General features: G+C 32.6%; 4 protein-coding genes, 1 non-coding gene and 1 pseudogene across 6 annotated transcripts; 2 read left to right on the top strand and 4 right to left on the bottom strand.

Annotated features, from left to right (window-relative positions):
- Window positions 1-177: 177 nt before the first annotated feature.
- LOC137828958 (GEM-like protein 4) lies at window positions 178-2,030 on the bottom strand. Its single transcript, XM_068635740.1, has 3 exons — window positions 1,473-2,030; window positions 1,078-1,352; window positions 178-766 (listed from the first exon to the last, which is right to left on the bottom strand). Exons 1-3 carry the CDS (start codon window positions 1,612-1,614, stop codon window positions 593-595), a joined length of 591 nt encoding a protein of 196 aa, XP_068491841.1. The 5' UTR covers window positions 1,615-2,030; the 3' UTR covers window positions 178-592.
- Window positions 2,031-3,655: 1,625 nt separating this feature from the next.
- On the bottom strand, window positions 3,656-5,419 carry LOC137828150 (putative GEM-like protein 8; annotated as a pseudogene).
- Window positions 5,420-6,073: 654 nt separating this feature from the next.
- LOC137830767 (U4 spliceosomal RNA) lies at window positions 6,074-6,224 on the bottom strand. The gene has a single exon (XR_011084258.1). It is a non-coding gene; the product is annotated as a U4 spliceosomal RNA (small nuclear RNA).
- Window positions 6,225-8,959: 2,735 nt separating this feature from the next.
- LOC137827838 (uncharacterized) lies at window positions 8,960-16,217 on the top strand. The gene is made up of 7 exons (XM_068634192.1): window positions 8,960-9,732; window positions 9,992-10,094; window positions 10,197-10,262; window positions 13,509-13,679; window positions 13,789-13,885; window positions 15,653-15,789; window positions 15,900-16,217. The coding sequence occupies exons 1-6, from the start codon at window positions 9,183-9,185 to the stop codon at window positions 15,776-15,778; spliced, it is 1,113 nt and encodes a 370-aa protein (XP_068490293.1). The 5' UTR covers window positions 8,960-9,182; the 3' UTR covers window positions 15,779-15,789; window positions 15,900-16,217.
- A 1,798-nt stretch (window positions 16,218-18,015) lies between these two features.
- Window positions 18,016-22,472, top strand: LOC137828168 (aluminum-activated malate transporter 12-like). Its single transcript, XM_068634630.1, has 6 exons — window positions 18,016-18,780; window positions 19,225-19,365; window positions 19,679-19,951; window positions 20,772-20,893; window positions 20,990-21,133; window positions 21,738-22,472. The coding sequence occupies exons 1-6, from the start codon at window positions 18,417-18,419 to the stop codon at window positions 22,320-22,322; spliced, it is 1,629 nt and encodes a 542-aa protein (XP_068490731.1). The 5' UTR covers window positions 18,016-18,416; the 3' UTR covers window positions 22,323-22,472.
- Window positions 22,473-23,132: 660 nt separating this feature from the next.
- Window positions 23,133-25,486, bottom strand: LOC137828169 (uncharacterized). Of its 2 annotated transcripts, XM_068634632.1 has the most exons (5): window positions 25,375-25,486; window positions 25,008-25,222; window positions 24,757-24,879; window positions 24,030-24,248; window positions 23,133-23,806 (listed from the first exon to the last, which is right to left on the bottom strand). In XM_068634632.1, exons 2-5 carry the CDS (start codon window positions 25,161-25,163, stop codon window positions 23,375-23,377), a joined length of 930 nt encoding a protein of 309 aa, XP_068490733.1. In that variant the 5' UTR covers window positions 25,164-25,222; window positions 25,375-25,486; the 3' UTR covers window positions 23,133-23,374. The 2 variants fall into 2 exon arrangements, with proteins under 2 accessions (XP_068490733.1, XP_068490732.1); XM_068634631.1 differs by having other exon boundaries at window positions 25,008-25,486.
- Window positions 25,487-26,662: the final 1,176 nt, after the last annotated feature.

The following is a 26,662-nucleotide window of genomic DNA, read 5'->3' as shown; positions in this document are numbered from 1 at the left end:
AAGTTTTATGGAAAAAAATTTCAACATCTTGTATAAATTGTTTCATGCACAATCCCAATGAAGTTCATTTGAGTGTTGTTCTTAGGAATTTATAGTATTTAAAGTCAGCACCTGCAAAGTTATACTGATAGAATTTTTTTGAATTGGTTGCCAATGTAAGATTTCTTACAATCAATGTACATAACCATTCAACTCCTAAAGAGTTATACATAAATTTGACTAAAAGCTTGGATGTTATGTACAAATAGAACTAGAAACTCATTCTAAAAAAATTTGCATTACAAATCAATGTGTAATAATTGAGCCTCAAACTTGAACATATATCTCTAAGAGAGAGAAGTGTGTTCCTTCCCCAAAAGCAACCACACAAGATAGCTGGATTCTGCAACAAATGATGTTCCAAATGGTGAACTCCTGGATTAACAGTTTGAGATTTTGTGGCACTTCCATTCCCTATATACAATGAAGTGAAATCCCTTTTACACAGCATTTTCAATGACAGCATTCATATTTTAGCTTTCATCTTTTGTGTCTGTTTGTCATCTCAACATGAATCTTGGAGTTTAAACAGTGGATTTTGCAACTCAGCTCACTAAGCTTGAGAAAGTGCCTGCTCAAGGTATTTGAAAGTTTTTTGATATTTCAAGACACCCATAAACCAAAAATCAAAGTTGTCTTCCGTGACAATCTCTATGTACTTCTGGGTTGGCTTCTGAACATTTTTACTTTGGTTCACACACTTTATCTTGTTCAGTGGAATCATAACCTGCACATTTCCAAATACACTTCAGAACTTCAACAAATCTTGGTTTAAGACGAACTGATAAAACTTTTATTGATCAAAACCTCATAACTCAATGGAGAATTACAAAGGAATCAACCAAAAAAGTTTAGTTTTATGTGGAGGCAAAACAAAAAAATTAAGAAAGAAACTAAGAAAACCCTAAGAAGCTTCCAATAAAGAGGAACAGATAAATCAACTTATGCATTTCTACTTTGAAGAAGTTAGTCAGAGAACTACCCAAAAGAGGATGAAGTGCAAAAGATGATTTTAACTTGTGAGAAAATTAGGCCTACCTTATAACGGATCCTCAACATTTGGCCTGTCTGAGTAAAGACTTTCACTGATCTCTCACTGCAGAAGGCAACCTTGTCTGTGGAGATGAAGAGGAAACCTGCTAGAGGACCAGATGTGGTGGACAAATAACAATGAGAAGCTTTCAAAAGCCTCTCTCCTTCTCTCACACTAAAAAACTGCTTAAACACGTTTTCCACTCCTCCCACTCGAAGAATGCGAGCCCCTAAGCTTAATTTTCTCATAACAGTTTCTGATACATTTGTCCTCAGTCTCACTGCAATATCAGAGTAATATAAATAGAATCAGATCCAAATTCACCAAGCTAAACAACTTCAAGTATATATAAACAAGTCTTGTCAAAGTTAGATGTTTGTCAATAAAGAAAAAAAATTACTTTGTTTTGATGTTGTGGTTGAACGTTGGCATTGAGTGGCAGGACCATGTAAGTATCTGTTAACTGGCTTTTGAAATTGATCATAAGTTGCTGAGATGACTGGAGTTCCAACAACTAGGTTATGAAGAAGTGAGGTCTGCATGTTTGATGATTAGCAAACAAATTTTCTGCTCTATCAAAGGAGTTCTAGTAGATTGCTTAGGAAGATATGTTCACTTGGGTTGATGGTTCCCTCATTCTAAAGAGGTATTTAAAGAGATGAAAACTGGGAGGTGAATCTTACCTTTGGTGGGATGACTCAACCTTAGATCACCAATTGATCAATAAAGAAGCATTGGCATGACAGCTTAAAGGGAAAGTTATTGAAGACAATATTTTGATGTCATGGATTGTTTGGCTGCTTTTAGAGAAAAGTAGTACAGCAAGTCAACCTTTTTAAAGTTAAAAAAAGAATGTTAAAGATTATTTTTAAGAGGCTTAGAGAAAGGTTCATATACCTTCAAGAGCAAGGCTCCATGGTGATTGATGGAAGGAAATAAAAGCATTCTTGCTTATAGCATGTTGCCGAATGTTATCACACAAACCAATATATAACAGCACTGTTTTGGAAACAGGTTAGGAAATTAAACAAGAAAAAGTAAATGATGACTACACGCACTAGTTGCAACAATTTCGGTTACACCTCATGTGAGGATGTGTCACCAGAGCTTTATGAGTTGGCATTTGAACTTTCTGATGGCATACTTCTCCAAATTCTCTTGTGATTGGTCAGGAAAAAGTACAGAGATGATGAAGTTTATCAGTGTGACTATCTAATTTATACCATCTGTTTGCAATTAACAGATACTTTAATTAACATTTTCCTCTTTGTCTAACACAGTTGAAGATTGAATCAAATTCATGAAAATTTAGTGTCAAAATATTGTTAAGACTTTTTTTTGTGGAATTTCAAGATGGCACTTGCATGGCTTGTAAGATACACGTTCACTCTTCAACCTAAGTATTAGATGATAAATATGATCTCATATAATATTTTAGATTATCATTTGTAACATATTATATTATATGAGATCATATTTATCAATCTAATAGTAAGCATTAGGCAAGGTGATTGAACATGTGCCAACATGTGATGTGGGAGACAACAGAATCAACAGAATCTCTTTCTTGCTTTTTCTCAAGGGAAAAAGGGGACCATTCTCTGAATATAGTTAAATCCCTTTATCTTGTTTCAGAGTGATTGAATCATCATTGAAGAAATTGATATCATCAGCAGCTAAAAGCATTGTATCCATGCTCTCACGTGGTTTGAGACCAAACTAAATCTCATGCAGTCATTAACGAAGCCATCAGCTTTTTTTCTTGGGTCAGGTTCATATCATAAAGTGAGCTTGCTGATAGGGATGTGATTATGGTAAGGGTTAAATAATGTAAAAGAACACACAAAAATGGAACGTGAAGTTGTTTGTCAGAAATGGAAAGTGATCTGCAGCCGCATGTTGGCTTTGAAAGTCATGTACTGTGGAACAGTTGGGGAAAAGCGAATTGCCAATCTCATCTTCTTCAACTGTTTCTATGACACTTGCTAAGGAGGAAGTAATGTTTTGTGCTTTGGAATTTGGAAAGAAGGATCAAATTCAATCAACTGATATACATATATTATTTTTTGCATTATTATCTAGTACTTTCCAGTTTCAGTTGTGCATGTTGTCAAATGGGCCCTACAAATGGTTTACATGTATAAGAAGTTATTACTTATCAATATATCCATAATTTTTATGAGCTTGTTACGGTTTTGTCCCTATTGGTGAAGAGAGAAAAGTGTATTTAAATTGTTCTTAGTATTGACTCCCGAAACATTTTATACCATATTCTAGAGCATACTTCTTTTTGCTTGACAAAACTTGACTCCACTGGAAATTATCCAAAAGGATGTAGAATTGTCCTATTTCTTGTAAGATTGTAATATTTTGAAAGTTTAAGGAGTTTTACTTCTTCAATGTATTACAATTGTAGATATATTAGGAACTTGTAACTTATTTTAGTCTGTTTAAAATATTTCTATTTGTAGAGAAAGGGCATTCTTGTGTGTATCTGTGTATATCCTGTTTCATATGCTGTGAGATCAGTGACTTCAACCAAGCCTTTATATAAAAATTTAAATCAAGTATCATGGTACTAAAACTAAGTGGAGTATTGATTTATGAGTAGGATTGTTCGAATACAATTTTGTAAAGAGGTTCTAAAAATATTTACATGATCAATTTAGAAACAATGAGCCAAAAAATATTCTAAAATTGCTCCTTAACTAATTGACATTAACAACCAATGATGAACTGTTGTATTCACAACTTGCAGCATCCGCAATAAGCTAATAACCAAGTCTACAATTCAATTGACGCTTCTATTTGCTGTCACAGACCAATTTGAAGTGTCCAACACAATAGATAAAACAATGAAGTTGGTTTTATCGAAGACAAAATCCAATATCTTCAATAAGAACTGCCAAATTTTTTAATTGTTTCTGAGCAACTCTGGTATCTTCAACATCAACAGTGGTTTTTACCACTCAGCCAAGCTTAAAAGAATAGTCTGCTCAAGATATTTCAAAGTTTCCAGATATTTCAAGACCCCTTTGAACCAAAAATCAAAATTGTCAATTGTGACTGTATTTCTCTATGTACTTTTATGTTGGCTTCTGAACATTTTGACCTTTGTTCACACACTTGATCTTGTTCAGTGGAATGACAACCTGTCCACAGCCATATAAATAGAACTTCATCAAATCTTGGATGAAGAGAAACTGAGAAATATGAAGAGGTTTTGTGTATGTATTACTTCAACCTTACAATGGATCCTCAACATGTGAGCTTTCAGACTAAACTTTCATTGATCTCTCACTGCAAAAGGCAACTTTGTCTGAAGAGATGGAGAGGAGACCTGCTAGAGGGCCAGATGTGGTGGACAGATAACACTTGGAATCTTTCAATAGCCTCTCTCAGTCTCTCACACTAAAAAAGTGCTTAAACACTCTCCATTCTGTCCTCTTGAAGAATGTGAGTCTTTTGCCCCAGTCTCACTGCAATTTCGGAGTTAGATAAACAGGATTAGATAAGTTCACCAAGTAAAACCATTTCAATTGAAATACTGAAGGAAGGAGAAATAGTTGTATTGTCAAAAAACCAGTCCTTAGATGAAAATCAGACACGGATTTCGTAATAATCCTTATCAGTTCCACTTGGAAAGATATCTAAGGCTTACAAGGATACTCACTAGTTTTTAGACTCTTGTGAAAGACTATATACAGTATTGAAAATTTGAGCTTTGTCAGTAAATAAAAAGAATATTTTACTGTGTTGAAGTTGTAGTTGAGAAATGACACTGAGTGGTAGGAAATAGGACTTTTGAAGCTGTTCATATGTAGCTGAGATGATTGGAGTCCCAACAACTAGGTTATGAAGAGATGAGGTCTGCATATTTGATGATTAATAAAAAAAGGTTTCTGCTTTATTAGAAGGACTAGAAGCAGATGGAGATACTAGATTGTTAGGCAAGTTGTGCTCAATTGGGTTAATGAGTCCCATGTAATCCAAAGAGGTATTTAAAGGGATGGGAACAAGGAACTGAATCTTGAATATTCTGTGGGATGACTCAACCTTGGATCATCAACAACTTTGATTGGTATAAAGGTCCAGACAAGACAACTGAATGACAGTTATTTAAGATACTATTTTCACACATGGACTGTTTGGTTTCTTTATCCTCTTGAAAAATAATACTGGTTAGATTTCAGAGGCTCAGACAGATATTTTATATCTTAGGAAGAAAGATTCCATAGTGACAAATGGAAGGAAACAAATTCTTTATGTTAATATATTGCAAAATTGTCACCCAAACCAAGGGATAGTCATACTATTCCGAAAATTAAACCAGAAAAAAGTAAAAGATGAAGCATTCTGATTAGCTGCATTACATTTCAGTTGAATCTGTTTAGTGCTTTTTGCTGGATCTAAACTATAATATGTAATACCATGTCATAAAGTAAGCTTGCTGAGAAGTCATTTGCTGAGAACAGTGAAGAGGAGAGTGGAAAAGAGAATTGTCAAATCAATCCCGCATCATCCACATGCCTCATGGGTAACTGATTGTGAAATCCCTGTTAGTTGTACATTTTGTCAAAGTGATATCAAAGAACAAAAATCTGGTCCTGTGAGTCAAGTGGGCAATAAACAATTTGCAGTTATAAGAAGTTATACACTAAAAAACCTTCTTCACATCACCCATTAAAGGAAATACCTATGTTTTGTTAACATTGTACTGAGGGAGATAGGGAAAGGCAAATCTAAATAAAATAAGTAATGCAAAATCAATATATTAAAATTAATAAAGAAAATTCAATAGAATCTACAAATTTTAAAATATCAGGTTAATTAAAAACATTTACATAGCAACAAAGAATTTATTGACTTAAACTAACAAAAAACCATAGAAGAATTGATAATGTTTACTATGTATAAGACCTACAACACATTCAATTAATTATAGAAATGTAGTTTTATAGATTTTAAAACCAATCTCAATTTTTTAACTATGAATTGCAGGGCTTTACCCCTAAGGGAACCCTTCCAGAAATTCTCGAAGGCCTAGGCTGAACCCAGGCCTAAGAGGGGGTTTGGAAATAGTTTTCAACCAGCAATAGACGCGCCTCGGTTAGAACCTCACTAGCTGCGTCATTGCCCCAAGCGCAAAGATACTTTGGAACGGTGGCTGATAACTCTATTTATTGTAGCTTCTGTGAGTTTCAACTCTCATTCTAATCCATGTGGGACTTAAGCAAACATCCCAATTTTGCTACTAATTACCTGTTCCAAAATATTTGGATTATTCTTAGAAATTAAAGCTGTGTTTGATAACAATGATATAATTTAGCTGATGCATAGAAAATAAATTTAACATACATGAAAATAAAGTATTAATTTGCTATTTAGCTATTTATTTTCAAATGATTAACTCATCTTTGAATAACTTCAAATCAGAGGCAAACATAATTTTTTAATTAAACTCAACTCATCAAAACATAAATTTTTAATACATAAATTTTTAATTCCCCTTGTATTTGGATTGTTCCAATGAAAAATAAACATATTCCTAGATAAAATTAGTAACAAATAATAAATGGATATCCTTAATGGTAATATGTGGAAAAAATATTAACTATTTTAAATTTAATTTCATATATTTACATTTTTATTTAAATCTATGAAATTAAAGTTATTTTTAAAAAGATTAATTTTTTCAAACTTATACAACTCATTTAAATTTATTTTCGTAATATTTTAGTATACAAATTTATTTAAATAAATTGTACTTTGAGATTTTTTTTTTATCTGAGTTCATATTTTAAAGACTTTTTTTTAAATAATTTTATTCAAAACTTAAAAAAAATATCTATGGGCATCTATGGACAATGTAAAAAAATACTGGTAATTTTATACAAATATCCAACAAATAACAAAATGGATAATACTCAAGTTATAGATGTTTACCATTTGGAATAATACTCAAGTTTTTCTTCACATAATAACATAGTGTTGAGAGTGTTTTTGCAGAGATATTGGTAAGTTGCAATGATTAATTATTTAATTAGCTTATATAGATCAAGAGTGTTTCAATAATAGAACACTTAAACTTTTTTTATACATATATATATATTAATTGATGCATTTAAGTGCTTATTTTATTTAATAATGTAACACTCCAAAATATCCTTCTAAATCCACAGCACATTATATATTATATAAGTATAAATTCAAATATTTATAAAAAAAAATGATAAAAAATAAGAACTTTTATTCTCTTTGGATGTTGTTCTTGTACATGTAGACTAATACCATCATTGAAGTTCATAATATAAATAAATATAAATAAACATGTTATTGAAGTAAAATTCTAACATATAAAAGAAATAATTAGATTAGTAATTCATAAATAATCTAGTTCATTTTTCAATCGAACAATTATACATACTATACATGGATCTATACATCAGATATACTTAACGATCAAAATATTAAATATCAATTTACGTCTTCTGAAATTTCTGTATTAAGTATATTCTACTATAGACTAACATTTGACTAATCCAATATTTAGATTTATAAGTGAATATGAGAGTCAATGTATGAGGGTAAGTTCAACACAACTTAGGTCGTACACCTACATATGTCATAATGTGCAAAAATTCCATAATAATTTTTTCATCACTTGATATTTGAGTCCATGTTTCTTAAACCGTCAATGAAACTAACAAATTTTGGTTCAAGCATATGTGTCCATACTTAGTACACAAATTCATACATTATTCACAAATGTATAAGATCAATTTCATACAATACATGTAATAAAAAATAATTCACAAATCAATTAAATAAACAAACTAATATTCATTTAACATTTATAAAACATTCATATATACTCAAGTTCATTGAAGGAATTCATACATACTCAAGTTCATTGAAGGGACATGAAAAAAAAAAAAAAAAAGATTTGTTTTTACTCAAACGAAAATTTGGTCGTTAGAATTGACTTTCAATGTTGTTTTCACATGAAAACAAAGTTGGAAATTTTATAAGTGAAAAATAACTATTTTTGCTTGAGTAAATATTTTCTTGCTTAAACAAAAATATTAGCAAATCAACTTAGTAAAAAATTTCAATATTACAAATCTTAAAACTTTATCATTTGGGATAAGGAATGTAAGTTGAGTTAGCCTGTTAGAAGTTTAAACATTTAGTTAAAAAAAAATTAGTAACTCATTTCTCTTAATTACTATACATATTTCATACACCAGAGAAAAAAAAAACAAAAACCAAAAGACATATGATATTCTCAATTATACATTTTACAACAATAAAACATTTTTTAACTTTATTTTAGATGATTCAACCCATATAATTCACCCATTCTAGATAGGTTCCACTAAATTATATATATTATAGTATGAATTCATATATATATGCTCGACCAATTCATTTTTTTATTTATTTTTTTTAAATGAAGTGAACAAAATATTAAAAAAACATTTAATTATTTTATAATATTTTATTAATAATAGAAATCAACTTAAATACTAATAACTTTTTAATCTACTTTAATAATATATTACTATTTAATGAATTTGTTGTAATGATAGTTATTAAAATACATTTGTTTGTTCTCCCTACTAAACTCTTTATGCATCTCTTCCTTTAAGAGAGTAAAATCATAATTATAATATATTGACACAATCATTAAGTGAAGGCATTGAAAAATGAAAATTATAAATAAAATTGAATACGAAAAATAGTGGTTAGATATTAGTTTTAATTTATGCATGATGTGTGTTGTTTAAGTTGAGTATTCCTATAAAGTATGAATATTAAATTCATTATTAATTATTATAAGAACTATGAGTAATAATTAGTTAAAAAACAAGAGCTGAAAAACCTACCCAATTGCAGTTTGTGTTAGATTTGTTGTGATTAATTAAGAATTAAGAAAGTGATTAGGAGGAAGAAATAGTTTGAAATAGAAATGGAAAAAACCTAATTGGGAATTGAGAATGGTAATTAGGGGGAAATGAAAAGAGATTTGAAAAAGGGATAAAAGCGGGGAGAATCTGAGAGTTGAATTGGAAAGAGCAGAGTCAGATCTGGTGGCTGTCCCTCAGCGATGGCCAAAGCCTTGATTTTCGTCTACATACTCCTCGCCGCGCTGCTCCTCTTGTTCCTCTCCCATCCTCCCAAGAGCTTCTCCGGCCACCGCCACCGCCGCCTCAAACTCCGCTCCAACTTCACCCTCGCACCGTCGCGCCACCACGCCGTCGCCTTCGACCCCCTGGTGGCGGAGCTGGAGCGGCAGCGGGAGGACAAGGAGTGGGAGAAGCAGGTAATACACCAGGCCAACCCGGAGCTGGACCCGGACCCGGCCCCGGCCCACGAGTCTCAGCCCGAGTGGGAGGACTTCATTGACGCCGAGGATTACCTGAACGACGAGGGCAAGTTTAATGTGACCAACAGGTTGATACTGTTGTTCCCCAAGATCGACGTGGACCCCGCCGATTGGTTCGTCACCGAGCACGAGTTGACTCAGTGGAACCTGCACCAGGCACAGCGCGAGGTCATGCATCGTACGCAGAGGGAGATGGAGCTTCACGACAAGAATCACGATGGCTTTGTTTCCTTCTCCGAGTACGATCCTCCCAGTTGGGTTCAAAATGCAGGCCTGTCCCTTTTTTTCACCCTTTTAGATCCGAGTAACACTACTATAATCGACAAATGTAGTTGCATGCTATGGACTTGAGCTTGAGATCACCCTGCGTTTTGATAGCGAGTTTTGAATCTTCAGTTTGTTTTTTATATAGTTTTGCAAATGTACGTGATTAATGTTTTTTGAGTTACGCTATTGGGTTCTAACTGTTGGGGTATTGGTTATTTGATCATTGAGACTGTCTATTGAATGTTGTGTTTTTTTTTTGGCAGATAATGAGTCTTTTGGTTATGATATGGGTTGGTGGAAAGAAGAGCATTTCAATGCATCGGATGCTGACGGAGATGGTGTTCTAAACTTGACTGAATTCAATGAGTGAGGCCTCTACTACTTGCTAGGAAGCTGATTGTTTAAACCCATGATTTTACATGATGATCCGTTCCACTTTTCCTTATTTTTGCTTTTTGGTTGTCCTAGCTTTCTGCACCCGGCGGACAGCAAAAACCCTAAGCTTTATCAGTGGCTGTGCAAGGAGGAAGTCAGGTAACTCAAATATCAGAAAAAGTCAATGAAGGCTCAATATATCAGTGTTTGAAATTGCAGGGTTATCAGTTATATTTTAGGCATAGAGAGAGAATAGAAACTTTGGGTAATATTTTCTTGTGTATTGTGAATTCGTGATGTGTTAAGAGGGTGACACAACATAGAACACCAATCATTATTTATACTAATAGTATATAGTAATCCTAACTAATTAAGGAAAGAAATCATGGGATGATAAAGAAAACTTAGAAACTTATCCTCTAAGATACACTAGATCATTCTAATGCATAATCAAGATAATGTGTGCTGAATATTGTTCTAATTCTTCTCCTTGTCAAGATGTAGCTCATTATGCTTTAAAAACCCTTTAAGAAAAAAATAAAATATGTAAATTGCGCTCCACCAAATGCAAAGGCAAATGAAGGATGCTTGAGATATTGGAGTGTTGCACTACCAAGGAAGGAATTCATCACCACATGACTTATTAGTGAAATAGGAGAAATCATCATCGATGAGAATGACAATAGGAGGCTCATATGAATCACAGTCAGTTCCTTACTAGTTTATTATTGTATGTTCCTTTGGAGAAAATAAGTCACTGAAATAAATGATAGGAGACTGGTGGGGGCTAGATCACTTTTGGAACAAAAGTTCAGTGTTATCAATAGTGTATAGTAGGAAATGGTGGAAAGCCAAAAATTTGCTACATCATATAGCAAATAATTTCAAGCGACAAGTCATGTGGCAGTTGAAATAAATCAATTAAAAAGTATAAAAAAAAATAAGTTGCATGCAAATGAAACGTTGCACAGTAATTGGCATAATATTGAATCAAAAGTCAATTGTTCACGGAAACAATAAAAAGAAGTTAAATGTTAAAGATAAAATATCTGTTAATTTTCCTTTGCCTCCTCCTCTTTGTCCGTGTAATCATCATTCTCATTGTCAGATTGTGAGGCTTATCCTTCTATTTCTTCTCCTTCTTAGTCCTCAAAATCTAAATTGAGGTTGCAACATCTTCAACTTCAGTTGCTAACTCATTGAAGACTACTCTACTTTCCAGAGATGATAGGAGGATGCAGGATGAGGTGAAAAACATTAATGGAGGAGTAGAGAAATCAACCCTTTATTTTTACTGATCATTACAGAAAAAACTAACGAGATAAAAAAGAAATACAGAAAGCAATCCTAGGAGATAATAAGAAAAGAGTAAATAGTATACATGTATTGCCCATGTGAATGATTTTTACACTATTAACTAATTAGAAATTGTCATGTATTGTATTTGGCTGACTTTTATTATAACTAAAAAGTTATCCTAAACATGATTTCTAATAGGTTGGCAATATATAAATCTTTATACTATCAGCGCATAGAAATTAATCTTATAAGAAAATATACAAACTAATTATTTAAGATAATATAATCAAGATACTATTGAATACTTTTTCCTTATATTCTAACAATCAGTTTTTCCATACTGTGATTTCTGTTTGTAAGACTGCATATCATAGATTTAGTTATTTAATTATTAAGTATCTGATTGTGTGTCCTTGTTAAGATAATTTGATAAATAAAATTATTGATGTAACTGTATATTTATTCTTATAATAAATGCATTTGACATAAGAAGGACCAAGATATCACTATAGTAGTAAACTATTTGCTACTTCTGGCTTAAGCCAATTCCTACTATTTAGGCTACACATGGGACTGATAAACATAGCATAGTTGATAATTAAACAAGGACCTCAAGTCTTTAATTCCTTCAAAATCTTCAATAGGGAAATATTCCTACAAGAGGAAAGATTTATGTACACAAATGAGAGAATTTCCAGTCTATTGTCAAAACAACATGGAAACAAAACTAGGGACCAGAGATTGAAAATTGTATAGTATAATAGTTCTATCAACGGTCCTATAACCAAAGAAAGTCAAAAGGAAATAATGGATTTTGGTTTTGGATCTCTTACTTTTGCCTTTTTGGTCAAAGCAGACTAAGAATCTATGTCTTAGATGAAGACTGAATATTTTGATGAATTGCTTGAATGAAAAAAACTCAGCAGAACATATATTTATACACATTCCAGAGAAGTAAATAAAATTCTCTGATTGATACATGGACACTTGTTTTTTTTAATCATATTTTTTTTTGCATATATGGGTGTGGTATGCCTGCTTTCATCTATGTAGGGTGAGACTGACAATGTTTAGTCTTTAGATGATTTTCTCTTCTTTCGCTTTTTCTAAAATATTGGATTACACACATATCTCCACTATGTACATGCTTGCTATTGACAGACGATATTTTATGGTAATCTGTTAAAAAACAATATTGTGTGATGTATGTATCTCAGTTATGTTCTCTAAGTATGTATCCTTTATGGTTTGTCTCTAGGCTTTTGATTGTATAAGCTGTCTTTGGACTTTCAATACCTCCATCTTCTTAACCAAATACCAAGAGATTTTGGTATAAAATGTTGATGATAATTATGGGAATTGGTAAAGCTTTTTATTTGGGCATTTTCACATGTGTTTGGATGTAAGAGATACTTACAGTATCTGGGATCTTATGTACAACATGTATCTTAAATGACAATGAAATCACGTGCCTGGATACCAAATACCAATGTCTTTAACATATTGGAAATCCTAGATGCCTACATGAAGCCAACGGTGTTTGAAATAACCCCTAATTACTGTTTGATTGTTTTCTAGTCTTGATAGGAAACTTTACTTTAGCAGCATTACTGGCAGAGATGAGGATATGAGTGTTCACTTTAGATTCAGAAATAGGCAGTGTAGACCTTTTCTTACCTTTGGTATCCTTGACTCTGGTCTTTCTTAGCCTTCCTTTTGTTCGCTAACTATCTATAGCTTAATATATCCAAAATAACCCCCAAAGCCATCTTTAATCTCCACAAAATTTTAACCACCAATGCATTGATGACTGGATTTCTTATGGTCACCCAAGTCTGTGCAACCTATTAAGATTGATGTTGAACATTTAAATTCTTTTAGCTGATTGCTTGCTAGTGATTGGTTTTTTATTATTGGAAATAAATTTTTCCTTGCTATCATTTGCCCCCTCAAGCGAAGTTGCAATATATGTTAGAAACGGGGAAAATATTTGTAGTTATTTTAATTGTCTGGAGTGAATAAAATCCTTCAGTTCATATGCAATAAACTTATTTATATGATTGTCTTGGCTTACTATTGTCTGATTTATCCATTTCTTTTTTACAGGGAAAGAGATACAGACAGAGATGGAAAGGTCAACTTTAAAGAATTTTTCCATGGGCTGTTTGATTTGGTGAGAAACTATGACGAAGAAAATCATAATGACTCATATTCTGATAATTCAATGGATGCTCCAGCCAGAATGTTGTTTGCTCAGCTTGATAAGGATGGGGACGGGTATTCACCTTTCTATTGCCATCCTTAGTCTACTTTCTTTGAATCGTTATGCTAGCCTCCTAATAGTTTACTATCTTTTTATTTTGGGTTATCATCTCAATCTTTGCAGATACTTGTCAGATATTGAACTACTGCCCATAATTGGGAAGCTCCACCCATCTGAGCATTATTATGCAAAGCAACAAGCCGATTACATAATTTCTCAGGTACTTTATTTAACTTTACAATAATTACAGTCTGGTTGTTGGCTAAGGTGCTTATTCTTTCTTGCAAAGTCATCTCCGATCATGCAAATGACTATTTATTCAATTGATATTGGCTTTACATGGATATGGGGTGCCCAAGTCCCATATCGAGCAGTATGGGATTCTTGGGGCAGTATTTAATTGTTTGATCCTCCCTCTCAATCGTTAACTTTCCCGGGTGGGTTCCCAAGTTCTTGCTTAATTACCAACTGGTGTCAGAATTAGTTTGGATAGAAGCTTGGTGGAGTATTTAAGTTTTGGTTCTGCCCCTCTCGATCCTTTTTTGAAGATGGATTCCAATTGTTAGGTACCTATTCCTTTTTATCAGTAAATGGTTTCTTTGCTTTAATAGAAACCCAGGTATTACATTATAAAAAAATAGGAATAATTCGCAGTTAGAAGGTATAAAGTCCCACATTGAGTAGTGTGGAGGAGTATTTAAGCATTTGATTTTCCCCTCTTGACATCTAGCTTTTAGAGGCAGGTTCCTCAATTGTTTATCAATTGTTATCATAATTCGTATAGAGTGAACCAGTTCTCGGGGCGGTGCTGTGACAATGACTTGGGTATTATGAGGTTTTTAAGTCTCACATTCAGCAGTATGGAATGCTTAGTGCAGTATTTAAGTGTCTGATTCTTCCCTCTTAACAACTAACTTTTAAGGGGTGGGTTTCCCACTTGTTTTGATGCTTATCATAAATATGATCAATTTTGTGTAGCTTGATGGTTCTGTGGTCAATTCTTCATGTGTTCTATCGTTCGAGTTAAACTTTAAATGACCCTTCTCTCTTTGATTGATCAATAACGTCTTTGGTTATACCATGGAAATTGATAGCTTGACTTTATATGGTATTTATTGGTGATAGCTTCTTTATTATGAAAGATTTTAGCTTGTAATTGATAATTGTACTTTCCGTTTGATCTCTATAAATCTTTCATTAATGAGTTCCCATTCTTTCTGGATGAGAATAATTGAAATTTGTTTTGTCTGCTTGTATTTAATATTATTATTATTATTATAGCTTCTTGGAGAACTTCTTTATCGAGTAAATCAGTTTTATTATTCATTTTTTCTCTCTAATTTCCAGTTTAAGTTGTTGAAAATGCACATTTTGTGTTTGCTTATGGTCGTCAAATAATGTCTGGATTTTGATATACTAACTGCTTAGATCACTACAGCCAGATTTATCTCCACTCCTTGCTGCTAAGAAAACTTGTTTTAGTAAATGTGTAAAGGTTTAATACAAGGGAAAGAACATTTTTAACGCTTGTGGGAGAGCTGGTGCCTATCTGCTATTCAGCAATGTGAAGTAACATATGTTAATAACCTTGCCCCTTTTATAATGTTTAAGAGGGAGGAGGGGGATGATTTTCTTTTCTTTGGTGGGAGAACTGAGTTGCATACCTTGTATTTACCAATCTGTATTCTGAATGTTTTATGTAAACCAATCTTTGTGCTTTTTTCTTTTTGAGGAGTTATATCTGTGGAGCATGATTTATTGACAGATCATTCAACTAAATGCTACCATTGGATTACTTTTTTTTACGATGGCTTCAATATTCACCTGTTGTGTTACATCTCATTAAACATTGTAATAATAATGTTATGGAAAGCAGTTAATACTGACAGAGATAGCTCAATACTCACTCCCAACACCTGTTGCATAACATCATACATTTATTTCATCAGTGACCATTGTATGAAGTCCTGAAATAATGTTATGACAGGCAGATGAGGACAAAGATGGCCGTCTTACTTTGACTGAGATGATTGAGAACCCATATGTATTTTACAGTGCTATTTTCAACGATGATGAAGATGATGAAGGTGATTACCACGATGAGTTCCGGTAAATTAATGTTAGGTAAAGGCAGTTCCTTACTCCCCCTTTTAATTTTACCAATGTTCCCTGTTTATTTTTACCAACATTCAGTAAATATTCTCTCTACAATCTTTTATGATCGTCAATTGTAGGATACGCAGAAAAGTTTGGCACAAGTCTAGTGGCAAGGAATCAGTATTTGAAGACTATGACATGACAGAATTTTGATGTTTCAGGCCCTATTAGGTCCCTAGTCTCTATCCTGGTGGGCTTTTTGTGCAATGGCAACATTTATTGCTTCTTTCCATTCATATTATCTGCGAGTTCTTATTTACTAATGGGATCCACTGTGGCTTGTGGTAGAGTCACACCTGGGATCAGTTGGAGGATGATAGGATCTCAACTTCATTGTAAAATTTGTAGAATAATATTCAAATATCCAAATCACTAGATCGGCTATCATTAATTAAGTAGAACATCTCAATTCTCAATGGGCAATATACATGTACCATATGACCATAATGACTGTCATGATCCCACTACCACTGTTACAATATTTTTGGACCCAAGTAGCTGTTATATTTAGCAGAAGGTTAATAAGAAAACCAACAATTTTGGATTTTTGGTATAAAAGCTTAGGGTAACAGAGCAAAACTCCATCTCACTAATCAATTTGGTCTCACAAGTCTTTATTAGTTTGACATTTCTTTAAATAATGAAAGTGAATGGTTCTAAGAGTTTCAAGGATTGGAAAGAAGAAACTAATTATTGTTTTTATTGTGCCTTCTTTTTAAAACAGGGAAAAGAAATATTATGAGATATGTTTAACAGATTTCAGAACAACTATGAAGTTTTTTTCTGATCAAACTCTTGCAACAAGAAGGTTTCATATTTTTTATAAAACTTTAAAAATAACATGGAAAAAAATTGAACCAGGAAAAGTAAAAATACTCAAGCTCAAAATTTGAAAGGTAACCTTCATTATGAACTAAATAGCCTTATGTAAATTGAGGGTGTTGGGATATGACCTTAATTGAGATCTCAAGCTTCATAATTATGTAATGATACATAACATGTAAATTTAAAAGAAGAAAAAGTAGATTGAGGGTGCTGCGGCTGGTGTCTGGAACGTGACCCAAGTGGTGGGGTGATTCAGTTTGATGATTGACTAAAGTAGCTTCCTTAGATTCATAAGCAATAACTTCATCACATTGCTACCAAACAATAATTTCAATTAAGAATAAACCCAAGATATAGTCTATGTGACAGTACTAAATCTTAGTTCTTCGTTTGGTTTTGAGTTAATAATGTTACAATTGAGGGAAATGCAAATATTGTTTGAGCTAATTTGAAGGGAATAATGAGGAAAGAAAGGTTGGTTCCATTGCAACTGCTTTCTGCACTCTCAAGTCAACATTTCCTGTGCTTCAACACAATCTTACTCTGCTCCTCTCAATCCGTGACATTGTCACTATTTTTCACTCTCAACATATCAACAAGCTCTCTTCCTCTCTTTTATCTCACTGAACCAAAACATTAAATCATGAAATATCATAAATATAATGAGTCCATGTAGTAAGTATAGTACGATTCATGATACGAAACGTACAATACGATTCCAGATGCCCACAATACGAATCGTAAGAATAATCGTTTTTACTCTCGTATCACAGTGTATCGTGTGAATCATATCACGAATCGTATGAATTGTGAAACCGTTATGTATTGTGACTTGTGTTTTATTCTGGGTTAAGACGTGACCAGTCGGATCACTTGAATTGGTTTTATAAAAACCTTAATTTTAATTTTTTTTCTTTCATTTAACAAAGGAGTTGGATCATATAACCCAATTCAATCCAACCATTATAATATTAACCTAACCTAGTAAGTAATATAACTACTCTTATTACACATGGTTGTAATTATTAATTATATTTTTACATATTTATATGTCTTATATATATTTTTTAAATATTTTTGAATCTTATAATTTACTATACAAAATATTCACAATTCAAAATATAACCTCTTCATGATACAATTCATTATTCAACTAGCATGCAAGAGTCACAATTAGAAAGTACAATGTGTGCTTGCTAGTGTGGCTCTCAAGCAGATAGCAGCAATTGTCAACTTCAGAATTAAGAGTATGATTAAGCCTGCTATGATGTGTCAGAATATAAAACCGTCCACGCTGGTCTAAATAATTGTATTTGACAATAAACAAGTCATGCAAAGATAAATAAGAAGGTGCACCACGATGTCGATGCTACCTAACCAAAGACAAAATACCCTTTATTTATATATCTATGCTTCTCCTTACTTCATCAACAAACACTTGTTGTGTTCATGCTCCTTTTCTCCATATATTCTAATAAGCTACTCTCATTTCCCTTTCTCTTTGTAAACACTAGTGTAGCTGGACTTGTCTGCATGTATCCAGATCTAACAATCCCTATCATCAAAGGAAACAACAAGTTTCCTCACACAATTTAATACCCTTCCTCTTCCCTTGTCACCTTTTGCATGCTTTTTTTATCAGCGAGAAACAATATATACATAAGAATCACTTCAAAGTGATCCAACCATATAAAAAATCAAATCTGAGACGATCTTACAACACAACACCTTCCAACAGACTACTCAAAGCTAACCCTGCAACCTTGTGCATGCTTTTAAGTTTTCAGCTAAACGTCAACAAAGCTATCTTCTGTCATAAGTTACTGAAGCTGATAAGGGCTTCCATGGCAGAAATAAACTATTTTGCAAGCAACAGAAGCATGACATGCCATTGGATTTGGAAGTACATGAAGAGTGTTGGTGAGAGAGTGAGAAGGCACTCAGCTTTGGCATGGAGAACAGCAGTGAAAGTAGGGAAAGATGATCCAAGAAGGGTGGTCCACTCTTTGAAAGTGGGGCTGGCATTGACACTGGTTTCTTTGCTGTATCTCATAAAGCCTTTGTTCGAAGGGATTGGACAAAACGCCATGTCAGCTGTTCTCACTGTGGTTGTGGTCATGGAATTCACAGTTGGTAAGCCTCACTGACATTATCATGCTTTTTTACACATTATTTACAGAGAAAACTTTGAAAGTAAACTCAAATCACAACTACTACGAAAGAAAAACTTCATCAAGAGACTATGAACATATCTTAGCACGACTTTTTCATCTCAACCTTAACTCATATCAGATTGATAAGAATTTTGTCACGTCAATCTGAAGTAGTGTCAACCTGACATGAATTCGATCGACGTGACTAAAATGATACCAAGTTGTGCCAACTTCTTTATATGAAGTAGTGTCAAATTAGCAAAGAAGCTCGCATTTTAGTAAGAAAAAAACAAGAAAAAGCTGTGGTCAAAAAGACCATCTTGGTTATCATGTTTTTATTAGATGATAGAGTGATTACTATAATATTATATTATATGTGTTGATTTAGTGTTTTTGTGCTTTTGTTCTACAATATATAATGCAGGAGCAACATTAGGCAAAGGTCTAAATAGAGGGTTGGGGACTCTGGTGGCAGGATCATTGGCATTTCTTGTGGAGTATGTTGCAGACATCCCTGGTCGCATTTTTCAAGCTTTTTTTATTGGTTCTGCAGTTTTCATTTTAGGTAAGTATCACCAGTTATTACCGAGAAATGAAGAAGAAATTCTAGCTATGCATGCAAGGGTTCATTAAAAAATATTATTATATTATTTAGGATGCTGATATATTAACACCTTCAACAGATTTTGATATACCGTGCTGATATATTAACATTTTCAACCATAAAATATACTCTTCACATTCATTTTAATAAATTTTTAAAAATATTATTATAAACCGTGTCAAGTATATATTATGTTTAGAGAAACTAGGAGAGGAACAGAATTTATATGTAAAACTTGAGATTGCATATAAACTTTGAAATGTTTGAATGGCAGGAGTTGTAACTACTTATGTGAGGTTCATCCCTCACATAAAGAAGAACTATGACTATGGTGTTATGATATTTCTGCTGACTTTCAATTTGATAACTGTATCAAGTTACCGTGTTGATAATGTGTGGGCAATTGCAAAAGATCGTATAGCCACCATTGCCATTGGTGGTGGTCTATGTCTTGTAATGACCCTACTGGTTTTCCCAAACTGGTCAGGGGAAGATCTCCATAACTCCACCATTTCAAAGCTCGAAGGCCTAGCCAACTCTGTACAAGGTAATTAAGGCCAACTTTCAAGTTATTCTGCTTTAGGTTGAAGAAAAGTGTTCTTTAATATCAGAGACGGAATATTTTCTATCAAGTATCTTTTGTCTTCTTCCTTCATTATCAGTCTGTCAAATTTGAAGGTATCAAATTTGAAGGTGGTACCTGCATAGACACTTTAACGTTCAAGTCAATTAAGATATTTTTTTTAGGTTTAGAGCTAGAAAAGTTATTATCTTTTATCATGATGTCTAACTCTATTTATACTTTTCTACTGGCTTTTGTGCTTTATGAAGATGAGAGTTTCATCTTGCATCCCCAACATTTTTCTTTCTACACCCCTACATTCTTTGAAATACCGAAATTAGTCTTTCACAGTTTTGGGTGATTTTAGAATAGGAGTTCTGTAAGCAAAAATGTTTCCAAAATAGGAGTTTCTTAAGCAAAAATGTTTCCAGAATAGAAAATCCAGAAGACGAAAAATCATTTTGGAATATCGATTTCAGAACAATTTTTTTTATTTTCAGATTGGTAAATCCAGAATTAATAAAATGTTATGAAAAATATATTTTGAAAATATCCCAAAAAAACAATCCGGAAGTCATTTTTAAAAGAATTAAAATAATCTTCTTAAAAAGTATGGGGTGTAGGAACACATTTGTTAGGTGGAGGAAGAAACAGCCTATGAAGATTAGTACAAGCCCAATAGTCTTTTAATCATGCTTTATTATTACTCATGAATAGTAGTGTTGTTAAAAGGTTACTTACTGCATGTGTAGTTCTGTTGTCTTGGTCAATATATTTATCATTGATGGTACAAAGAATGATGCAGCTTGTGTTCTGAGATACTTTAATGGTTCTGAAAATCAAGAAACTCAAGATGATGCTTCTGATGAACTGATTTACAAAGGTTACAAGGCTGTGTTAGATTCCAAATCTAAAGATGAAACACTGGTAACTCTTGTGCCCTTTCCTGATAGTGAAGTTGAAAATTTCCAAAGTTGGTGTTTTTTGTGGCAGCAGATCTTATAAGGATGTGAAATTAAACAGGCACTGCAAGCAAGTTGGGAGCCAAGATGGTCAACACTTTGGCACAGAATCCCATGGCGGCAATATACAATAGTTGGGGTTACTCTTCTCCATTTTAGTTACACTGTTGTTGCACTGCATGGCTGTCTGCTCTCTGAAATTCAGGTACTATATCTTAATCAATCAAATAGTTCAGAAAACAAAAATTTACACTTAGAAAAGGTTATGGATGATATATAGGTGCCAAAAAGACTGAAGTAGCTAGAAAATAACTTAATATTATAAAACTGACTTATAGGATGTGGTTTACACCCACTTATATACTATGAAATGTCATTTCTCTAGTCAATATTAGATCTCCAATCCACGTCTCTCACGTCAAGACATGCCAACTCATGTGCGAGATTATATATTATGAATGGTCTGGTAGCAACCAGATAAACACGATAGACCCAATAAACTCTCGTTAACATAGACTTTAAATGACTCTGAGAAAGTGGACTTTAAAACTTACTTAATCTTATAAAACTGAAAGGTTGAGTTAGGCTTGAAGTCCAGTTTTTAATATGAAATATTCTTATCTCTAGTCGATGTGGGATTTTCAACCCTACTGATTTTCTAGATGTGTCAAATGATTGATGTTTGCAGTGCCATCATAGATAAGATGGTAAATGACATAGTGATACAAAAATTGTTGGTTGGTTTAGTATAAAAATATTGTTATGTTCATGATTTATTAATACGTGGATATATCTTTACATGAATTAAGACCCCGGGATCAATTCGACTCCTGTACAAAGACTCTTGCATTAGACTTGCAGAAGAAGTGTTTAAAGCACTGAGGGAACTAGCTAATAGCATAAGGAGCAAGCGTCAATTCTCCCCTCAAGCACTGTCTGACAACATCAATGAAGCTCTACAAAATCTCAATGATGACTTGAAATCCCAGCCACAACTGTTTGTAGGCTCAAAGAATTTTGGTGGAACCACACATGCGGAAGAAGACACCAGAGTCTCATTCTCAAGTGTTAGGAGTGATTGTTCTTCCATGTTTGAGTATAAATCCAAAGAAATTTCTGGTGAAGTGTCAATGGAGGGACACAAGAAGGTTTTAAAGCCACTGATGAGTAAGATTGTGATGACAAGCCTTGAGTTTTCAGAAGCACTTCCTTTTGCTGCTTTCACTTCTATGCTTGTGGAGATGGTGGCAAAGTTGGAACGTGTTATAGATGCAGTTGATGACTTAGCTAAATTGTCACGCTTCAGAGAGTTCAGAGATGAAGATGAGATTGTTGTGACTGGTGAGAAACCAAAGATAGTTCACAATGATTTGCCTTCTTATGCATTTGATTAACTAGGAAGTATTAATATTCCCCTTCCCACAAGCATAGTTAAGCGTTTTGAGTAGGTCTTTATGTTGTTAATAAGGCATATGTGGGGATACCAATCATGTTCCAAGTCTTCTCATACAAAACATGAGATAAAGAAAGAACTTTGTTAACACATGTTTTAATTGCAAGATAGCAATATGTCTATTAAGTAACCATTGTTGAAATCTCCCCATACATATCCCTTCAATTAATAATTTATATGTGATTTTAATAAGTAACCCTTTTATTATAATGGTTTTATTATGAATAGGTTGGTCCCTCTAATTATGTTTTAAGAGTTGGGATGCTTATTAGTTATCAAAATTGATAAAGGAAAGAGTGTGTGTAAAATTAGAGAAATATTGACAGTGCTTAATCATAAAACATGTCAAAATCAGTGAAAATTTTGTGATAACACAGTCACCTAATAATATTTTCTTAAAATAATATTAAAATCTCACAACTTATTATAATTTTTCAATAAAAAATGTCTGCTAATACTGTACTAGATGAAGTATAAAAATGTTTTGTTAAGTTTAGACGGTCTTCTTCATAATTTTTATAAGAAAAAAATGCTAAATAAGACGAATTATTATTCTGTTAAAGCCCATGAATGTCACACTAACATGCCTATTAAGCTACAACCAAACCAAAGTGGGAACCAGGGCAAATCAAAATAGACAAACTTTAAATAAGATAATAACCATTCTAAAGAATTATAGTTCACAAGAGTCTAGAGCAGGAGCCATCAATAATGATGTCTTTCATTGGAATTAGGGAATCTATTTGTTAGATTTTAGGAAAACAAAATGGTTTCATACTTTATTCACAACATTAACAGATTGAAATGAAGTTAACATCCGGAAAAGTTCATGATCATATGAAGTGAATCATGAAATGACCCAAAAGTTAAATATCATATTCTAACAGTGTATACCAGATCATGTTCTATGACTCTTTGGTATCAAGGTTTACAAAAGAAGATATCATGGATACTAAATCAGGCACAAACATGTGAACAAAGGCAGGGAAATTTTCATTGATCCTTTGCTTTCTTACGCGCCAGGAAACGTTCTTTTGCTGCAGACAGAGAATCCAGACTTCTTTTGTGATGATCGGGCTTCGGTTCAGAAGCTGATGGCTGTTCAGCTGAACTCTTTTCTTCCACAGGAAAAGTCTCAGGATTTGGTTTCGTATCCAATGCATTAGAAGCCTCACCCTGTTCCCCAATCTTTTCTGTAGGGGACTCCACTGGTGAAGTTGAGTTGTCCAATGAATGCTGCACTTCATCTGCCTCATTACGTTTTTCATGGTCATTTGGTGTTTGGCTCTCACTCTCATGGCTCTCTGCAACTCTACTCTCAGCCTGATTCTCACGTTTCCTCGCTTGGGCATCTTTTGCTCCATAAGCAACATTTTTATCAAGGTTTGAATAAAAATCAAGCAAAAAATCCTTCTTCTTGGTAACCTGTGCAAATATTGAAATACAAAATATGTCAATAATAAGAATAGAGAGGTAGGAATAAGACCAGGAAAAACCAAGCCAGTTTAATTTTAAAAATATGCACTAAAATGAGGGAGAAAAGAAAGGAAACATTAGAATATTTTGAAATCCATTACGAATCTAGGTTGACAACAGAGATGTGAAAACATGGTAAAAAATATGAGAAATTTAAAAAACAGGAACTTACATCATCTCTTTCCTCTTGAAGTTCACGCAAACGTTCTAGCTCCATTTGTCTCTCTCGTTCGGCAAGCTTCTTTCTATATGCTTCTGTAACAAATTTGTCTTTGTTAGCATAGATATGGTCGTCTTTGCTTCTCTCTTTGGCAATCTTTTTCTCATAAACAATCTCACGATACTGCTCTCGCTCTTTTGCCTTTTTAAGCAGATTTTCGATATATTTTGGCTGCATCACAAAGATTACAGGTTGATGATGAGTACCAGAGTCATTTAGCAAATAACCCAAAATGAACTAATTTCAACACTAGCTCTCAAAAAAGTAAAACAAGAAAAGAAATCTAAACAAAATAATAAAAAGGAATACTCACATAGCCTACTTGAAAATTCTAACAAGGCCTTGAAAATGAGTTGTGTCAATACATGTCAAACACCAATTCCCAGATTGAAACTAGCACCTTTATACGGTACTCTTGGAATTTTGAAACTACTAAATTCTAAAATCTCACAATCTTAGTCACTTTAACGCATCAAGAAAATATGTTCCTATGCTACCCAGATGATCTAATTATCAATCATCTGTATATAAGCCTCCTTACATCTAGGAATTTTTCTGTATCATCAACCTAACTACGATGTTCTCAGTGTCAGACTACACGATTCTACACAGTTATAAACATAAACAAAGTGGCTGTTTAACTGCAAGTAAAAGAAGATTACTAGAACTGCAAGTATACCTTTCTCTCTTCACGATCTTGGGTCAAAGGACGAGTTTCCTTCGCTTTCATTTTGTCATAGACTCCATCATAATCAAACACGGATGGATCTTCCTCCAAGGCTTTCTTTTGCTGCTCCTCAACCTAAGAAAATGAAAAGCAAAATGAAATTAAGATAATAACATAAAGAAACAAATACAACAGGCACAACAATGAACAATGGGTGCAAATTATCAAACACCAAGGAAGCTACGACGGAAAGATCAACTCACTTCCTTGAGACGTTTATTCTTGCTAGCTTGAAGAGCAATTTCTCTCTCAATGTCGTTATCGTCATCTTCATTAAAGCCAAAAGGGGTGGCAAGGGAGGGCCTTGGAGCCGGTTTCTTTGGCTTGGGTGGCCGAAGGTTCAAACCATACTTGCTCATTTCACTCTCCAAACCTAGAATCGTTTTTCAGTAGACAACCACACAGAATCTGCGTGTTTCTAGGTCACGATTTATGCAAAACCGACACGAAAGGGTTCAGAATGGAATGAATCTTACGTTGTTTTGATAGTTTAAGGATGATCTTAGGTTCTTCTGTTAACCCTAGCTGCCAATTCCTATAAATACGAATTGGGGATGCAAAAGAGAGTACCTTGAGAAATTGTTTTCGCGCCTAATCTCTCTATTCTTCTCCGATTCTCCGATTTCTCTGTTGTTCGAAGTGAACCCTAGAACCTCTTCCTTATCAATGTAATATTAGAAACAAAATAAAGATTATTTAAAAATAATATATAATATGATAATCCATTCCCCTTTTTTTTATAGAGTTTATTTTTAATTTTATCATTTACAATATTAAAATATAACAAATTTGAAAATTATTTATTTTAAACTAAAATTTTAATTTAAAAAATGCGAGAAATTTAAATTTGAAAAAATTATTTAGTTTTACAATTATGTATTCTAATTCATTATTTTCTTTAATAGTATAAAAGAGAACTTAATTATAATAAAACAAATTGTAAGAAAAAATAAATATTCTATATTTATGAGCTTTTTATGATTTATTAAATTTTTTATTATATATTATATATTGTTAATGAGTACACGACATTATTTTTTATGTATTTTTTTAAAACTAAAAATATTATGGATGTTATGTTTTTACAAATAATGGAGAAGATAAATTATGGTCTGTTACACTTATAGTTTAATAAATAAATTTATCAACAAATTTTTTACTTCTAATAAATTACAAGTAAACTCAAATAAATTATGAATACTAATATTTGTTTAGTCTTTTATTTAACGAAAAATTATTATAAGATCATTAGACCATAAATTAGTACTTTCCTTAATAGAACATGTGTGAATAAAAATATATAGTCAAATTTATAATAATATTTGTAATTTTACTTTATATATTAATTTAATAAAATTATAATTATTATAAACTTATATATAAAAAGAGAAAGTGAGATCAACTTTAAAAAGATTTAAAAAATACATACACATAAATGTGGAAATACCTGTATTTCTACTAGTAATAATGATAATAATATTAATATAATAATAAAAGTATAATAAAAAGATTATTTATAGTCTAATATATTACACATTTTTTAAGATAATATTGAATTTTTACGTTACTTTTAGATATTTTACTATATACTTTTTATATGAAATATACATTTACTAGTTTTACGAGTTCGTGAAATTCACATTAAGAAACTTTTAATATATTTTTATTTTTTTATTAAAACAATAACAAAAGAAAAACAACATCGATTTAAAGTTTAAGTAGGTTGTTATTTATTCAATGAAATAAACCTCTAAAAAAAGTATCACTTAAGATAAAAATAGGGTTGGTGAGTCACCATGGCAACTAACAAAAATTAATATAAAGTCATAATATAAAATAAGTTCCTAAGCAACAACAA

This window comes from Phaseolus vulgaris, chromosome 7 (assembly GCF_000499845.2).
Source record: "Phaseolus vulgaris cultivar G19833 chromosome 7, P. vulgaris v2.0, whole genome shotgun sequence".
Lineage (NCBI taxonomy): Eukaryota > Viridiplantae > Streptophyta > Magnoliopsida > Fabales > Fabaceae > Phaseolus > Phaseolus vulgaris.
This window is presented reverse-complemented; position numbering and strand designations above follow the sequence as displayed.

Coding starts and splice junctions, on each gene's coding strand:
- LOC137828958 (XM_068635740.1), bottom strand. CDS start 1,614: ATGCAGACCTCACTTCTTCATAACCTAGTTGTTGGAACTCCAGTCATC. Junction 1,353..1,472: donor AACCACAACATCAAAACAAA/GTAATTTTTTTT, acceptor CTGATATTGCAG/TGAGACTGAGGACAAATGTA. Junction 767..1,077: donor TGTTGAGGATCCGTTATAAG/GTAGGCCTAATT, acceptor GGAAATGTGCAG/GTTATGATTCCACTGAACAA.
- LOC137827838 (XM_068634192.1), top strand. CDS start 9,183: ATGGCCAAAGCCTTGATTTTCGTCTACATACTCCTCGCCGCGCTGCTC. Junction 9,733..9,991: donor CAGTTGGGTTCAAAATGCAG/GCCTGTCCCTTT, acceptor TTTTTTTGGCAG/ATAATGAGTCTTTTGGTTAT. Junction 10,095..10,196: donor AACTTGACTGAATTCAATGA/GTGAGGCCTCTA, acceptor TGGTTGTCCTAG/CTTTCTGCACCCGGCGGACA.
- LOC137828168 (XM_068634630.1), top strand. CDS start 18,417: ATGCTTTTAAGTTTTCAGCTAAACGTCAACAAAGCTATCTTCTGTCAT. Junction 19,952..20,771: donor CCTAGCCAACTCTGTACAAG/GTAATTAAGGCC, acceptor AGAATGATGCAG/CTTGTGTTCTGAGATACTTT. Junction 21,134..21,737: donor GTCTGCTCTCTGAAATTCAG/GTACTATATCTT, acceptor ACATGAATTAAG/ACCCCGGGATCAATTCGACT.
- LOC137828169 (XM_068634631.1), bottom strand. CDS start 25,163: ATGAGCAAGTATGGTTTGAACCTTCGGCCACCCAAGCCAAAGAAACCG. Junction 24,249..24,756: donor AAGATCGTGAAGAGAGAAAG/GTATACTTGCAG, acceptor TTTGTGATGCAG/CCAAAATATATCGAAAATCT. Junction 23,807..24,029: donor TTCAAGAGGAAAGAGATGAT/GTAAGTTCCTGT, acceptor ATATTTGCACAG/GTTACCAAGAAGAAGGATTT.